Below are 18,884 nucleotides of genomic sequence, written 5' to 3' on the forward strand. Positions count from 1 at the left end.
TAATTTACCTAATTCAATTATTTATTTATTTTGTTTTTATAAATCTATTTCCTGACAGGCATTACAAATGAGTCCTTTTAAAGGCAAGTGCGTTCTGAACTCGAGCCCGCACTGCCATCTAGCGACTGGAATAGATGTTCGTGCGCTCTCTGTAATCCAAAATTTAACTCAAATATTACAATTAGTATTATATGTATTATTGTCATCATTACTTTTTGTTATTGCTGTAACGTTAAATGTCCGTCAATAAGGCGAATCCAAACTGTAGCTATGTAACAAGCAAAACATAATTTACACTCTATCCTCGACAGGCGGCGCTCCATTCATAAGCACCTTCTATACATGTCAGCAAGGCCACACGCCTTTAGTAACCGGGACCCTTTTGGATGAACCAGTTTTTCTAATGATAGTTCAGTCATGTCGGCACCTGCCATGGGGACCAGCAAAACAGCGCACAGTGATTCCAGTAACAAGAGGAAAAAGGGACCCGGCACGCTGGCCATCGCTTATCTGGTCATTTACAACGTGGTTATGACAGCAGGGTATGGTGAAAATCAAATGCGCTTCCGTGCTCTCTGTTCAAGCGTGTGACAGTAAGAAAGAATGAATGGTTAGCTTTCAGACAGACTCAGAGTGCTTGACAGAATCGCGGTTACCCCCTCTTTGAGTTTATGGAATGGCTTAAGACCGTTTTGAAATGAAATGAAAAATTATTCAATTTTTGGCAACGTTAAGCCTATTAACGCTTATTTAACACGCCATATAATCTTCATGGCTGGTTGCATGAATGCATTGTTCTTACTGTCGTTTGTCTGGTCATGTATGGAAGTACGTACGAGTGAATTTACTGTCTTTGTTCATTTACATGTAGCTACAGTTCAGTCATCAGTTGCAACCGTTTGAATACGAGTCCACCCTCGTAACCTCGAAACTGTTGCACAATGGTGTCCGTTTCGGGAACGAATCGATTTGCTAGAAGTAGAACCAACTCGTTTATAAATCACTCGTCTGGATTTTGAGATGAGATTACATGTTGGAAACATAAACAACAGTATTTGAAACATTTTATAGAGATAATATAATCTATATGTACATAATAATAACTGTTATTATGTTGCAAAATGTCAAATCTATACTGCAAATGGGAAACGTCGAAAGCAAGTACTTAAACACTTGAATAATGCCTCAAATAAATCGAAGAACCGTGTTTTCATTTATCCGAACGAGCGATTTGTTAAATCACACTGGGTGTTTTGACCAATGAATTGAGTTTTTATCTTTAGTGATTGCACTCATACACACAGAAGGATTACATATTTTTCAGCTGAGCATGTTTATAAAAAAAAAAAACACAGAATTTTCCATGATTTTAAAGATTTTATATCCCTTTTCCAGGCCTGGAAATGACGTACCGTTTTCTATAATAGTTATTTTTATCGATTCGTTTGAATTGAATCGTTAAATCACTCGACTGAATAGGAGGTACCATGAGATTCGCTCAGATCAATCGAACTTCCCAAGTTACATCAGCAGAAACCAAACAGGGTTTGCTACATTTTCGTCATGTCTGTTGGAGTCCAGAATTCAATCAGGAATAGTTTGATGATGCAATTCAGTCGATTCTTATCAGTTAGAGACCGTTTCATGATATCTCAAATGGACATTAACTATATAAACATTGTCCTTTACTGTGTGCATTTATTATTTTCAATCTGAAAACCAATTACAATCCAGTCCTGTTTGTTTTGCTGTTTCATTTATTATATAGACATATTGATACTGTCTTCATCGTCACTTCAGCTGCACATTTTTTATTGTGACAGATATAGTATAGGGAAAAAAAATCTTTTGAGAAACTGGAGTGTATTTAAAAGCTATTTTGAATGCATTCTACATCAATGGATGTGAATAGCTATAAATGTGCTGGATGTATTTGAATGAGACTGTTACATGCCACTAACTGGCCGTTAAGTGCTGTGTTGTAAGAGATTTGCATGCAGTCCCACGTTTGTGTGCATTGCAGAAATGCCCTCTTTTCTCAAAGCAAGGGCAAGTGTCACAACAAAGTTGCTCTATGAATCTTTTCTTATCTAGATGGCTGGTGATTGCAGTTGGTCTTGTTCGAGCATACCTGGCCAGAGGAAGTTACCATGGTCTTTATTACTCGATAGAGAAGCCCCTTAAATTCTTTCAGACTGGTGCACTCCTTGAGGTGAGTTGTATGGGAGCTATATTAATTTACATTCATTCATAATTATGAATTTAGCTCTATTTATTTATTTGCAAATGTGTAATGTGTATCAAAATGTATAGATAAATAATAAATAGAATATTTATTTAATTATTGTAAGTCGCTTTCTATAAAAGTATTAATACTTTTCGGACGCATTAAATATAGCCTAAGAGTGACGGTAAAGACTTTTACATCATGTGACACTGAAGACTGGAGTAATGGCTTCTGAAAATTTTGCTTTGCCATCACAGAAATAAATTACATTATAAAATATATTAATATAGAAATCAGCTATTTTAAATGGTAATAATCTCTCACAATATTGCTGTTTTAAATAAATGCCTTGTTGAGCATAATATGTGTTTCAAAAACAAAAATAAACCTTATAGACCCCTAACTTTTGTACAGCAAAAAATACTTTCAAAAAAAGTTTCAAGTCGTTTCCTCAAATTCAACTGAAAAGGCAACTTTTAATGACTTCTGCATACTCAAAATTATTCAACCTCCTATATGCAATCCCTTACAACAGCACAAATCTGTTAAACAGGTGTTGTCTCAAGCACACATGATGCAACTCATCAAGGGCTTCATTAGTTGCACCAGGTGTGCTTGAGCTAGAACACATGAAATATCTGGCTAGGTTTGTTGAGTGTCACGTTTGACAGCATGTTAGAAATATGGCACAAGTCAAAAGAATGGTCCAAAAAGTTAAGAGAAGATATCATCGCCCTTCACAAACAAGGAACAGGATACAAAAAGATAGCAAAGGCACTAAATGTTCCTAGAGACACCGTTGGAAGCATAGTTCGCAAGTTCAAAGTTAAAGAAGCAGTGGTTATACTACCTGGACGGGGCGGTAAAAGGAAGCTATCAACGGCTGTAACCAGATTTCTGAGAAGGCAGGTTCAGAAAAACCCTCGAGTGACTGTAAAAGACCTGCAGCAAGACTTGGTGGCAACAGGAACTGAGGTTATGTACTAAACGTATGCCAGAACTCCAAGACGAACACCACTTCTGACCCAAAAGCACAAGAAAAGTTGCCTCCAATTTACTCAAAATCATTTAAATAGGCCACAGAAGTTTTGGGATTCTGTTCAGTGGAGAGATGAAACATTTTTGGCCCTATGGATCAGCGGTATGTCTGGAGGAAGAGGAATGAAGCATATGCTGAAAAGAACATTCTGTCTGCAGTTAAGCGTGGTGGTGACTCTGTGATGCTCTGCGGCTGCTCTGCATCCTCTGGCACTGGAAACCTGCAGCGTGTGGAAGGCAAGATGGATTCATTAAAGTATCTGAAAATCCTAGGAGAAAACATCATGCCGTCAGTGAGGAAGCTGAAGCTTGGGCGTCATTGGACCTTCCAACAGGACAAAGATCCCAAGCATACCTCAAATTTCACCAAGGCTTGGTTGCAGATGAAGTCCTTGAAGATTCTACAGTGGCCACCAGTTACCTGATTTGGAATTTGGGGAAACCACTTGAAACATTTGTTGTGTTAAGCTATTTCAATTACTTTTGTTTGATTTGTTCATTGCAAACAGCTGAAAGTCTCTACATTTTCCCAATAAACCTGATTTGCAATAGGGGTTGAATAATTTAGATTACAACCATATAAATATATGTAATTCTTTAACTCTTTTAGATTATTCTTTATGCTAAAAATGATATTTCCTAGAGGCTGAGTGCACTTTATAATATTTGTTCTTTGCTCTCTTCACAGATATTGCATTGTGCTATGGGTAAGTGCACCAGCTGCTAATAACAGTCTCTTATTAATTTCTCCTATAAATATGCACTCAGCACAGTATATAGATCAGATTGTCTATATCAGGGAAGCTTTTTTTAACCCAGCAGTGCCATCGCCGGCAAGGTTGCAGCTTTCTCTGCCAGTCTGCCAGTGATAATGTGATAAAGAGTCTCACTGCACCCGTGGAGCGTAGAGTTCACAGTCCACACCTCATTATCTGGGACTTAATGCTTGATGTGACCTTTCCCAGTGCAAACAACCAGTCCTGCAGTTCTCTCTGTCATATCATAACCGTCCTTACTCTCTTGAATTATATTATTATAATGATTCATTTCCGTCTTATTGTGTCTCTCTCAATGTGCAGTGTAATGCATTGAAATAAAGAAAGAATAGAAACCATTTCAACTCATCTCTGCATGATTACTTTGATTAGACCCACCCTGCAAAAAACACAAATGATTAATCTCTTTACTTAACATTCTAAATTTTGTGAAGGAATTGTTCCCTCCTCGGTGGTCCTGACTGGGTTTCAAGTGATGTCACGGGTGTTCCTTACCTGGGCAGTGACACACAGCGTTAGAGAAGTAAGTTTATGTTTAACTTGCATGAGTCATTTTAGAATTATTTATGTACTGAATTTTTAATTTTAAGTATATGTATTTTTTTTTTATTATATAATTTAATTGAATATTTAGATTACATTTTATGTAAGCTTTAATTAATGAACATATTTAGTATGATTATTTAGGATGATGTAAAGTCTCTAATTAGGATTCTCATGGATAAGAAAAACCTGATTATGAAAATTCATCTGCCATAAATATCTCAAATTACTCTTTATCATTAATGTTCCCAATGCCATAATGAGCAATATTTCCATGTTTGTCTTATTTGCTCTAGTCTACTGCCATCTAGTGGATCTAATGGATTTCAACAGCTGTTTTAATATTTCAAAGCTCATCGAGAGCCAAACTTAGTATAATTTTAGTGTGAAGAAAGCAATGTTATTTATTGTATTCCCCTTTAAAGTTCTTTGTAACTAAGAATCAGGTTTTGATTGTCTATCCCAGAGAAGGACGTCTGAGCTGAAGTGTATAGGTGTGTAAGTTACTCCTACGAGAAAACTGCTTGACCCAAAACTAAAGAATAATACTAATATGCAAAGTGTCCATGTGTGCCTGCGTACGCTTCTGTGGCTAAAATAACCTCCTTTCAAGCCTGTATGTGTGTAGAGGCGATGTTAGAGCCTTTGACAGGCCTGTATGCGTTTTGAAGTGTTTCCGTTTCTGATGTGTCAAGTAGCCTCAGTGAATTGCGATGAAATGGTAGCAAACATAACTGCATGGTTCTTGATCAAATTTTGCGGCTTGTTGAGAAGATTTGTCTCTTCCCCTTGTGACTTAAAGTTCGCTCTCGTTTTAGGTCCAAAGCGAAGACAGTGTTCTCCTTTTTGTGGTGGCCTGGACGGTCACGGAGATCATCCGTTACTCTTTCTACACCTTCAGCCTGCTCAACCATCTGCCTTACCTCATCAAATGGGCAAGGTAAAGCTTCTCAGAGTCAGTCTTCTGGTTTTTTATTTTTAGAAAAAGTGTTTTACTTATTATGATCTTCACAGGTACACATTTTTTATTGTGCTGTACCCTATGGGAGTGTCGGGGGAACTTTTGACGATCTACGCCGCGCTTCCATACGTACAAAAAACAGGGCTCTACTCCATCACCTTGCCTAACAAGTACAACTTCTCCTTCGACTACCACACCTTCCTCATCCTCGTCATGATCTCCTACATCCCCTGTACGTTTTAACTTTTAGACTGAGAGATTACAAATCGTATTTTCTCAAAATGCTTTGTTTTGATATCTTCCATCCGTAAATAATCCGATTCCTCAGTTGATCTTGTGTAGCAAAATCTCTTGAAGCTCATTCTTGTCCAGTGAATGAACATCACTGTTCCTGTTAATGACCGTCTTTGTCTGTGTTCCTTAGTATTTCCCCAGCTCTACTTCCACATGATGCGCCAGAGGAAGAAAGTTCTGGGTCACGTGGAGGAGTACAGCAAAGTGGAATAACTCGGGCCCGCAGTGCGCCACACACAGCAGACTGATAGCAAAACGGAAAACAAGCGCATAACCTTTAAAAGCCACAATTTACAGAATTTCAAAAAAGAAGACAAGGCCGCCTTGTCGAAAAACAGACCAGATATGCAGAGTTGTTTGTCAATACTGTTTTGTTCAAGAACTGTGCAGATTGTGATTTTAGGGATCCTGTAACTACACTAATGGCTTTCCCTCAGTTTAGAGGGAGGGGAATGTTGTTACCATACTAAAACATCAGCTACTGTGTGACATTTTTATTTTATTTTCAATTCTAAATGTAGAATTACTGACCAAATATTGTAGCAAATGTAATTCAAAAAAGGGCAAAAATACAGTTAGCTGCATCTGGTGGTTTTAACCAGAAGAAATGACCCATAATTCTCCTGTGTTGTGTGTTCTGTACACTGTATTTCAGACAACTGAATCTAGTTGACTTCAATATCTCCTTGTTTCTCACTCAACTCATTCCTTTTCTTTATATTTGAGTCTGAGTCATAACTCAAACTGTACTTGAATTCTAATATTCCACAATGCTTGTGTTCCCATCATGATTACTGTTAGCATTTTCTTTCTTTGTTTTGTGCTGTGTTTCTTAAAGGATCAATGTTAATCGGTTGTTTTATTCAGTATTGGATCTATATTGTTGGTTTGTGGCCGTTTGCTCAGAAAAGAGGTGTATCGCCCAAAGAAATTGGCTGAGTTGCTGGGTTCGGACCTCACAGTCATTTCTGTCATAGAAGGAGATTGCAGCTGACACTTTAGGAGCTTTTACAGCTGGTGATGTGGAAGCGTTTGGCTGGGAGAGGAGAGGGCTACGGGAGCGCCGCATGCTGAGCAGAAACGAACACAAGCCTTGGCTAACGGAGGCCAATTGGATTTGAGTGCCTCCAGTCATGCTTCTCCAATGAGTCAAATCTAATAATGTGGAGAGAAAGCTGAGAGTCAAGACTAACTTAACACTTGATTGCCCGTCTGCCTAATTGTGAACAGCCAACTTCAGCCCCCCCAATGCAAATTAATATCTCGTATTGAAGTGTGAGCCACACTATTGCACACAAAGTGGTAAGCCTGTTCTCCTTATCAAGCCGATTCATGAAAATATTAGCATGGGATGGATGGATGCTTGTGAAAAGCCGGAGTGCAACTTTGAATAGCACTGCATGTAAAAGTGGTGTGGCTGTACCTTGGTTAATAGAAGCATGACCCTTAACTCAAATAAAAACACCAACATTGTTAAGCTTTTGATATTAAAGATCTGCATGGGACCAGCAAACTTTGTATGAATAGTAATACGATGATATATATTTACAATAAACCATAACATGGGAAGCAAAGCTAATTTGTGTAAATATATATGCAGGATATATGTCTCTATACAATTAAAGGCACTTTCTTCCTCATATTTTAGTATTTAACCTGTAGTGTAATTAGAAGTATTGTGTCTTTATTTAGATTACATTTATTTTAGTATACTTCACTCTTGGTTACCATGTTCATTCTTCCTTCACATGATGGCAGTAGAGATCTATTCCTAACCCTAGCGTAAGGTCTGATATATTTAAATTGTTGATGTATGCTGCTCAGGTAAAAAAAAATATATATATATATATATTTTATATAAAAGCTATTGTAATATTTTGTACTTGGGGCTATAAAAACACAGTCAAATACATTAAACTTATTTCAGTAAAGTAACACTCCCATCCGAATAATTAAAATAACTTAGTAATAATTAATAATAATAACTAGAAATTAACTTTTAGAATAAGAATTAATAAATATAGCTGGTGTTTAAAAAGATTTAAATTTGGTAAGATTTAAAAAAAAAATCACATTTTGAATTTTGCATTAATTTTTTGACACTGATGTGCTTATTTTGTTATTTAGAAAGGTTTGTAAAGCCGAAAGAACACAATTATGTCCTTCCTTTAACATGAGTTAACAATGGAACATACTTCTAAGCATTTATTGATCTTAGTTTGTGTTCATTTCAACATTTAGTAATATATTAATGAAATCAGAAGTTGCATAATTTTATTTAATGATCCGGAGCTGACACAATGAACAGTTGTACATTAACAAAGATTAATATATAGGCTACTGGAAGAAATGTGTTGCTCATTGTCAGTTAATGCATAATGTTAATTAATGTGACCTTGTAAAGTGTTACCAAATAATTATATAAAATCAGCTTATCTAATACAAATACACAGTTTGAAATCTTAGGTAAGGTTATTACAGTCCTATCTTTGTCAGATTTTATTCTTTAATCGACACAATTATATTTCAGTTTTTAAAGTCTGAAAAAGAATTCTATTGAATGTTTAGAATTAAAAGTGTAAAAAATAGCTTAAAAGCAAATTTCCTTAGGGTTTGTATCTCAGCATCTCATCTGTTTAAAGGGTGGGAGTCATGGGACCTATGAAAAAAACAAAACCAAGGAGGCATGACTCTGCTGATTGCAAACAGTAAGATCTTTTGTCTTCTCAGACTGTCACATAATAGCTCAATTCACTTCACAAGTCACAAAGGTTCTGTGTGGTTGCAGTTGAGCACGATGATGAAGACAAGTGTGATATTCCAGAATATATCATCTTTATTTACAAATTTAAAACTCAAGGAAACACAAGTGACACACTTAAATGTAAACGTGAACCGAGAATAAAAAACTGAAATGTAGGAGTAGCCTAAGACAAAGGACACTATAGAAACAGGTAAACATGATGAATAATCAATGAGTAATCATAGTAACTAATGCTGCCTTCACATAATATCGGAATTATCGAAAATACTAGTTTCCTAGTTAAAAATAGGACAGGAACGTCCTCTCAAGTCAAAATTTAAATGCGAGGAGCTTGTAATCACGACTTCAGAAGTGGGAAGTATAAAGGAAATTTCCGATAGCATGCGAAGGCAAGCATAATAATCAATGGAAACAGAGGGAACAGGAACTAAACACAGAAGGAAACACAGGTAACTAAAGGAAACACAAACAAAAAATAATTGTGACAACACACCTATTGCCAGTTGATATGATCCTGCATATTTAAAATTGAAAAATTGTCAATAGACATGGGATGATAAAAAAACAGACACAACTATCATTGGGAAAAACTGTCATGACAGTTGAATCATTGAAGAATAAGAGAATGACTTTATTTAAAAAAAATAATATTCCTGTGCACATTATTCACATTTACATAAAGCATCCAGTAAAATGTTTTAATATTTAGCATGTCTGAACTTAGTCCAGTCCAGTGGTTAATGGTTTATATACATTGGGGTCATTCCGTGTCAAATCAACCAAATTTCGGTAACTTCCCCGGCTCAAATTTTTTATTTTGTTAATCTTTTTTTATTTTGTTTATCTTCACCATCATTATTTTATTTTTACAAAGAGAGTGGTAGGTCTATTAGTTAAATCTTCTTGACTTTAGCAATCTTTGTTGCATTATATTATATATATATATATATATATATATATATATATATATATAGTGTATATCCAAAGCAACTTACCAAATTGAAAGTATTTATATAACCCCTGTGGCTGCCCTGCTACCTTGTTAGTTTATGTTAAGCAAACAGCTTTCTCTCTTCCATACAGCTGTGTAGGAAGACCCGCCCACTTATCCAAATCACTATCGCACTGACACATGGGTTGACCAATAAAAAAACTGATTGGCAACTTGTGCAACCAACTATCCAATAGGATCGCACGTAAGGCGGGGCCTAAAGATCATACTTGGTTGAATGGCAATACAAAGACAAGAAGCACCAAAACGGCTGATAACGCTTAAATCAATTCTGTGTGCTTCGGTCTTGAGAATCTGCAGGGAAAGGACGTGCAGCTCGTCCGTCACAGTCAATACGCAGCTCTTTTCGAGCAGGGCGGATTCGACGCTCCTGTCGCGTGACAATTCATCTCTCATCTATAACGCCAGCGCTGGTGATGTTGCTGCCACTGCATCAAGAGCTTTGGAGATACCTATCTGCACAGCACGGATGAAGACTCCTTCGCTAAAGGACACTTGTGAGGTCATCTTGGGGTGACGCAACTTACCATGCAGGAGCGTTGGAAAGCTCAGGTTTTCACAGCAATTTCACAGTGATTATGTAATCATCTAGTGGGCTGCGACCACATATTCACAGGTGTACAGCTTGTGTGGATCAATGCATCAATGCATACGCACCATGGAGTCGTACTCTGCACGGTCGTCTCTTACCAAACAAACCACACTTTTGCGGACACTATTTGCCCCTGTCATGAAAACGTGGAGATCTAGCGTGATGGGCGTAGGGTCAGTTCTCATTGATTTGGACTAAACAAGCAGTTTTAAGAAGTGTGCGAATCATACTGTGACTTCAAGGGGGTTCGACTATTTGAAACGAACTTTTTTTTTTTTTGAAAGAAAGAAAGAAAGAAAGAAAGAAATCTGCTAAGTTATTAAATTAAAATTTAGTTTGGGGGCACATTCTTTCGAGGTAACGTTACATCTCGTGCTAACGCAAACTCATTTGGCGCCACTAGCACAGTAATCTAAATGTCAGTTATCTGAAAGAAATTTTAAACTAAACACTTAAGTTGAGAAAAATCTGTGATGTATAAATGTATATTAAAGTGATGCATAATAGTTCGTGTCATGTTTTATGGACCTATATCGTGCGAAACTGAAGGCTCGCGAGCAGCTTACTGTTGTTATGGTTACCTCATCTAGCGAACGCGGCGTCTGTTTATTTGTCGACAGGTGAAAAAACGCTCTCTGACTAACTTATCTAACTTTTATTTAGTGCTGAAACTTTGAACCCTATATATAAGCCTACATATACTGTATACACACTTGTGTGCTTTCATTACGACTTAAATTACGACACAAATTATGTATTTTTTTAGTCGCTGGGGGGTTTGAGCCTCGTAATTTGTACCCAGAGGTGGTTTGTGTTTTGAAATCTGAATTGAAATGTGGCGTACAATTACTCCCTCTGCCGTTTACGTCCTCTAATGTGCTCTAGCCAACTGAGGATGTGTCCCAAATGACTACTTTGTATAGCCTATTTAATTATTTGAAGTCCTCTATGTATTATGATGAAAAAAATAAGAGTGGATTAGCGAAATGCGTTTATCTTTTCCAGAGAGTTTTTACTTCAATAATTTTTCTCACTTCACATTGGTCCTACTTTATAAAAGCAGTATGCGAAATGCTGCAATGAAAAACTCTTCAGGGCCACTTTTACTATCTCCTTTTTAATGAGATCCACGTGTGGATCTAACTGATTTTCTTTTCTTGTTTTGAATCACCAGCTGACTGCAACGTTGTGTCTTGAATCGGCTAAATAAATTTAATATAACATGTTCCCTCATATAATGTCTGAAACACCCCCTCTTTAGTGTAAAAACGACTTATTTGGGATCATATACATGATTGACAAGTTTGACATTTGTGAACGAATAATTCGTTGACTTTTAGTGGTCCAATAAAAAAAATTGATCTGTATAATAACTTGATTTATAATCTATAATAACTTGATAAGTTATAATAGTGGTTATGCATCGTTGGATATTATGCAAACTGCTACTAAGCAGCTGTTGCTATGGTCACCTCCTCAAGCAAAGGTGATTTGATTCTGTTCGCGAGCGCAGACTCTGACTAACTTTCGTGGCTACTGGAACGTTATTTGAAAACACTGCTGAAACAAACTTGTAAGACCCCCCCGACCTTTTCTTTGAACTAAAACCCTAATTAGGAGGTCAAACCCCAATGGTTCGCACACTGAAGTCTTAAATTGCATGTAGTAGTCGAGATCATGTCCAGATCTAACAGCGTGAGCCCACCCGGCGCTGGCGCTCCTGTATTGAGGGGAGGGACGGAGCACAGATCCGCTTGGGGCGAGTCTGAGTCCGTGGCGAACGGATGTCCATACTCGGCCAGATCCTCCTGCAAAAAGCTCATACGGTCCAACAGTCGGTGGAGAGAGGACGATGACTTCGAGCTACAACCGGGCCGAGCCACGACCACCGTCAGCCGGGTTAGTTTCAGATCCAAGTCCGCTTGGCAAGAACACGGAGAGGAGAGTCGCAACAATAACCGATCGTCCCCGAGGTACCGAGATGGAGAAGTGAGACCCAAGTCCGTGGAGTTGGGTTTGGAGGACAGGAGAACCAAGTCCAAGCCAGAGGAGGAGCTCATGCCTGAAGTTAACTTTTCCATGAGCGCGTTCTGCAACGGCGTGATGCAGATTTTCAAATCCAAGAAGTTCCAGTCGGAGAAGTTGGAGAGGCTTTACCAGCGCTACTTCTTCCGACTCAACCAGAGCAGTTTGACGATGCTCATGGCCGTTCTTGTGCTGGTGTGCGCAGTGATGCTGGGGTTCCACTGCGCTGGAGTAGAGTGTCGGGCCACTTACGTGGTGGTTTTCTCCACGACGATCGTACTCATCCTCACGCTGATTGTCGTGTGCAACAGGAACGGCTTCCATCAGGATCACATGTGGATAGTTTGCTATGTGCTCATTCTGGTGGTGCTGGCTGTACATGTGATCGGTGTGTGGCTGGTGAAGCCGCCGAGCGCGTCTGAAGGCATCTGGTGGACCGTGTTTTTCATCTATGTCATTTACACACTTCTGCCGGTGCGGATGAGAGCAGCGGTCATCACTGGAATTATACTGTCTGCCATACATGTGCTGTTCTCGTGGATGTTAAACGAAAGGGACGTCTTTTTGTGGAAACAGGTGAGTGCAGTGTATGCTTTCATTAGCCTACTTTATTGCTTGGATTTGAAGTAACCGCTTATTTTATTGATTCATTGTATTTATTTATTAATTTACTTGCATACGTAGGCATGCTCAGTCAGTCACTTAAGGCTCTGTCAGTGGTTGGCATTTGACCGTAGAGGTAGCCTACAAGGTTGATTACTCTATTTAGTTATGTACACAATTCCGTGTGATACTCTTTTCATGCAACAGTTGTGTAAACAAGAAGTTAATAATGAGAATTTATTCAGGTCGTTAATTTTTCACTCTGTCAATGAAAATTCCAAAAGAAGTCAAAGCATCAAACATTGCTAGAATCACCGCAGGGACTGACAGCCAGTCTGGACGAGGTTGTGTGAGGGGAGCGGAGTGACACATTCCCCGTCACCTATTTCAAGTGTCCTGTAATCACTCCGCTCCAGCTCCGCTCCGTATTTTCCATTTCCCATTCCCTGCTCTTTTATAGAGTTTATGGAATTGCTTAAATGTGTTAAAGCAGAATGGATACACAGCTATGCTCACGTGCAGTGTTGTGCAACATGCCTATTATACAGAAAGTGAACATTTAATTTTGTGCAATGAAATTTCTCTTTTTAACCATACGTTATTATAACGTTGCTTTTCAATGACAAAATAATGCGCTGTTGGTCATGTTTTTATTGCTGAAGAACAGTTTACTGCACTGTTCAACTGCTTTAACTATTTAGTTCTCTAGTAAAAAAAAAAAGAGAATTTCAGTAGACCTTTAGAAGAATTGCCAAACATTTCAGCTAAAGTTTAAGAGTCTGTTTACATGGGGGTAAAAACCTTAAATAATGAGTCTGAAATAATGTTTATTAGTCAACGCTAGGTCTTTTTGAAAAGCACTTCGATGTTCTTGTGGTTCTGAAAGCAACAAAAGTTGATGACTCACACTTGTTTTCTCTGCAAAGCCTCTGGATGTAGGCTAGTTGAGCACATACTTTAAAGTATGCTTTCTTAAATTCTGTTCAGTTTTTCTCTTTTTGGGTGACTTGGTCAAGATGTTGAGTGATGAAAATGTGTCAGTAGATGAATGTAACTGCAGCCTCTTTGTACTAATGACGTGTTTGGATATTGCACGTGATAACCTGCGCAGTAACATTGTGCAAAGTATGAAAACAGTCTTTAAAAAAAAATAATGCAATCAAATACAAATATATAACTTAATACTGTAGACTAATAACGGCAGCTTTTAACATCATACTGTATGCGTGCAGTTTTGAGTTACTGAATTATTTTGTAATGAGGTTATAAACTCTGTATACTTAACCATGCTCAGTTGCAATCTTTTGACTCTTTATTATTACATTTTATAGTAAATGTGCTTTAAACTCCTCTGTCTTCAGATATAATTATGTTTTCATTGAAAATACAGACTCTTTGAATGGTGTGTGTGGGAACGGACTGCTGTGTTTGTTTCTCTTTCCACACAATGCTGTTGTCTTTAGCATATCAGATCTCTCTCTGTTTACACGGGACCTAGCAGGACTCTCCAATAATTGTTGTTTTATTGAAATCCTGGGATGAAGGATGTATTAGGAGCGCTCTCATAGATGACTAGCCTTCATCTGGCTGTGATGATCTGTGCTGTGCTGCTTTTTATGAGGTCAGAGGTTTTGGGGCAGGAACGACGGCCATATGAGATCAGGTCACTTTTAGTGTTCCTCGGTTAGGATTTAAAGGGCGTTCCGGGTTCAATACATTGATTAGTCCTATTTATTGTACTTTTTGGGATTTTTTTTTTCTTTAAACATATGTGCAGATCATAGCATTTTTTTTTTTTTTCTAAAAGCATTGGGAATCCACTTTCAAAACCAATTCTGGAGGTGTTAGAGCTGTCTTGTTTTGGCACGAATAAAGTCCTGATGAGTACAGCAGGCAAGGATAAGAAGAAATCAAAGGTGCTTTTCAGGATTGTCTTCCAGATCATTGACAGTTCACAATCTCCAGCTCCATTTCCCCCGTGTGCTTCATTAAAGCTGGAGGTGGGACTCAGTTAGAGGAGCTTCCCCTAGGGGGAAAACAGAAGAGGTGGACAGAGTCCTGCATGGCACATCTCCAGTTGTAACATGGTTTGTGGCTGCTTTAATTGAATTGCCCCACTCTATAACATGCAGACCCACTGGAATTCAAAACAGATGTCCTCCCTGTCCTTCTTGAAAGAACTGCTATTAATTTGCCTTTCTGAGTCAACCCCTATGGAAGCATTAAAGTCACCATCAAATCAAAATGGACAATTCTTTCTTTTTTATGGAATATTGCAGTAATTATAATGAATGAACGGGTATACTTCATAATAGGGAAGAAAAGATGATCGCAACATCCGTTTCATGCTGACTTTAACCTTTCAACAGGCCAGGCTGACTACGTGCTCTGTAGAGCGGCTCGCTGAAGAAAGCACCACCTCTAGGGACTGATGCAGAGCTCACACACAGATGATCTTTTGATATACTGTCAACTTTTGCTGCACTTTTACATTGTCTGAGTAGTCGATTTATGTTATATCACATACATTCAGTTGTTGGCTAATATCAGTGAAATTTTTGCACAAAAAACCCAGAATTTGCTGCTGAAGACACCTCTATTAGGCTATTATTATTACTACTACATCTACTACTGTTATTATCATACAATTGTATTACTATTACTACTACTAATATAATAATTATAATAATAATAATACATTCTAATCAAAAATAGCAATGATCATTATTAATGATTATTATACTAAGAATTATTATTATTAATATACTACTATTACTAATATTGTCATTATAATAATACATTATAATAAATTAGAGCTGTCAATTGATTCAACAATTTAATCAAATTAATATGGAAATAATTGCATGCGGCAATAAAAGCCACTTTAAAACAAACAAGTACATCATACACTTGAAAAATTATTGTAATTTTTAACTAGGGATGGGCATTTTTGTCAATTTTTCAATTTACGGAGTACTCGAGTACTGAATAATGTTGAAAAAAAAAAAAATGACATGCAAATATGTCTACTTTCAACATATGAAAATACGAGCAGAAAAATAACACTGCTAAGTTATCAATAATGCATCAATGTTTTCAAAAAAGAAACATCTAAAAGGAATGGCTGCATGAGTTATGTACTGAAACGGGTATTGGTTTAACAATAAACATTTTATTGTTACATTTTCATACCGTTTCTACAGTGTTAATCTGGTACTAAAAAAGCATCAGGTTGATGAAGGCCTGTTTGGGTTTATATACATTGGTGTTTTAAATATGTAGGCTTTTTATTACTATGTGAGTGCCTGGACGTGGAAGTATGTTTTTATTTAACGAGGAAACATCCACTAATTTATATTCATGCTTCAGTGTGTATTGTATTGTGTGGTAGTAGGCAATCAACTTTATTGCAGATGTTTGGTTACTTGAAGACATTACAAGTTTCAAGAGTGGGTTTACAACTATATGTGTAAGCTCTGAGAAAGTCGAAGTTTTTTATTTTATTTTTTATAATGCAGCCGTAGGAGTGAGTTTGTGTTACCTCTCAAGATCCTATTCTGACATGTCTCTTATAAGTGCAGACCCTCAATTGTGCTTCTTGTATCTTAGCAACCAAGGCCTGTTCTCACAAACAACATCCAGAAGCACTCAGGGCTTCCCTGTGAGAGGACCCCTGCTTTTCATCTCTTAACCACCTCCAGTGAATGCGCGATCTTACCATTAGAGGTTCAAATTGAGATAATTAAGGTGCAAGTGCCCCTGGTGCTGTGGGCCTTTTCTCTCTTCTTCTCTCCCCTCTTGCGTTGTTTTTTTTTTCTGTTGTCAAGGTATATATGAGGGTAATCAAGCTCTGATGTGTGTGGGTGGCTGCCCACACCTCTCTTAAACAATTGCTGCAGTCTATGGCTTATATTAGATGTCTTATTAGGAGCCACATCTTGAGGCACATTATAAAGTTATTCACTATGTGATAGTTTATTTATCATATATTGTGTAAAATATTATTTTTGTATTATATTGTACATATATAGTGTGTGTGTATAAATGTGTATGTGTGTAGGCATATGTATTATTTATAATATATTTACACACGTATGTTATGTGTGTATGTGTGTGTGTGTGTGTGTGTGTGTATGTATGTATGTATGTATGTAAATATAATAATATATACACACAAACATATTATATAAACCAAAACTTTTGTGAGATGCGATTATTCGATTTGACAGCACTTGTATATCCCTCTGGTGCTCTTCGCGTTTCAGTCAAAAATGACATTTTTATTTATTTCAATAAAATTAATGCATTATATTTTAGTTTAATAATGTTTTTTATTTAATATTTTGTATTTTTAGAGGATTTTCTGGTACTAAATTATATTTACGCTGTATTTATAATCCATTTATTCACTTGAGCATAGACCTGAAAATTTAATTTCCAACTTAAACTGGTAAATCTTGAATGGTTTAGAGCACAGACTTATGTTTGATGTTTGATCTCTTTTCAAAGACGACACTTGGCAGATTATTGCTGAAGTGAAAAAAAGTTTAAAAAAAGTGAACAAAGTTACAGAATTTTACCTTTATTGTTATGAAAAATGTACAAAAATACGATTTAAATTTTTTTATATGAAATATACATTTTCAAAAATATGTTTTACTCTAAAACTGCAAGAAAATCAAAGTCAAACAAGCCAAATTTGAGCTTGATATCTCAAAAAATTTGCTTTCAGTAAGATTTTGTTTGGCTGCAGTACCACTAGATTTCCACTAGATGAAATTCATCTCCCATTTATTTCCATTGACTGCGAGGAGCTATATTTTTTTAGGAGCATTTAAGCTTCGAAATCACGGCCGTGATTTTTTTTTTTTTTTGTGTGTGTTCACAAAGCAAGTGTCAAAACCTTTGCCAAGTTTACCATTCTGAGGAAGTAAAAAAAAAAAAAAAAAAAACGTAAATATTTTTCGTCAACAGAGGGATATGTGTACATGCATGCATACATTATATAAAAACTTTTGTTAGATGTGATTAATCTATTTGATAGCTTATATATATATATATATATATATATATATATATATATATATATATATATATATATATATATATATAATATAATTTGACAGCACATATAGCAAAAACTGTTTTCAACATTCATAATAGGGTTAAATGCAGGCTTGTGTCTTGTGAATCATCTCCGTTGACACATTTAGTTGCGTAACTTTACGATCTTCAAAACATTTTCCATGTTGATTCATTTCACTCAACTAGTGTGAGATATCCACATTCTCAACACATTTTCGGTTCTTGAATTGATGAATCCGATGAATTACATGAAATGAACAGGATTTGGATTAATATATTGGAAGACATCTGGTCATTTTCATTGTTGATATTTTGTCAATATTTAGCAACCACTCTCTCCTTACTCCCTTAATGCTCTCACACAAAATGAATGCGACATGTGCCATGCGTGGAGCCGATTATTTCTGTGGAGACTCAGGAATGCATCCTGATTCAAACCAAACTCAGCATGTTATTTTTATTGCAGAACCACCCTCTGTTTCTCCTTTATTTGTCACCCATCTTTTTCTAATTTGCTCTCGGAAATAAGCCTTGTTGCCGCCTACAAACTGTGTATTTGTTAGACCTACATAGTGTCAAATCATATATACGTGCTAATTTTATAATTGTACATGGCAGGCTGAATCTACTGGATGTGGGCTCATAGTCAACATGTTTGTCATGTAATTTTAGTGTCAACCTGCTGTGTGAGCGGCCCGCTTTTTATTTTTTTGTTAATAAACGTTGGGGCAAGTATCATATTTAAAAGTATTTGGCCACTTCATTTAAAAAAGTGTGTGAAAGTCATTGTCAGTTATTTTAAGCATAGGCTTATCAATGTATCAAAATTGTATCTTACTTTGTGTACTCTTTAAACAGCATTATTGTAAAAATGGTTACCCTACGTGACCGCGTTTTGCTTCGGGTGGAGCTGATGGAACGTTTTCCTCTCCATTTGGCCTAAACACTGTGTTCGTTGTCATCC

General features: G+C 36.8%; 2 protein-coding genes across 2 annotated transcripts in view; both read left to right on the forward strand.

The window, feature by feature from the left end:
• The first annotated feature begins 324 nt into the window (after positions 1–324).
• On the forward strand, positions 325–7,413 carry hacd2 (3-hydroxyacyl-CoA dehydratase 2). The gene is made up of 7 exons (XM_084420858.1): positions 325–542; positions 2,095–2,212; positions 3,954–3,972; positions 4,476–4,564; positions 5,403–5,524; positions 5,599–5,777; positions 5,970–7,413. The coding sequence occupies exons 1-7, from the start codon at positions 418–420 to the stop codon at positions 6,050–6,052; spliced, it is 735 nt and encodes a 244-aa protein (XP_084276984.1). The 5' UTR covers positions 325–417; the 3' UTR covers positions 6,053–7,413.
• Positions 7,414–11,716: 4,303 nt separating this feature from the next.
• The window catches only part of adcy5 (adenylate cyclase 5), a 93,694-nt gene continuing 86,526 nt past the window's right edge, over positions 11,717–18,884 (forward strand). Inside the window, exon 1 of the mRNA XM_084420241.1 lies at positions 11,717–12,808. Coding sequence (XP_084276367.1) covers positions 11,885–12,808 — 924 coding nt within the window. The 5' untranslated portion in view covers positions 11,717–11,884. The remainder of the gene's footprint in view (positions 12,809–18,884) is intronic.

Source organism: Rutilus rutilus (genome assembly GCF_951802725.1).
Source record: "Rutilus rutilus genome assembly, chromosome: 10".
NCBI lineage: Eukaryota > Metazoa > Chordata > Actinopteri > Cypriniformes > Leuciscidae > Rutilus > Rutilus rutilus.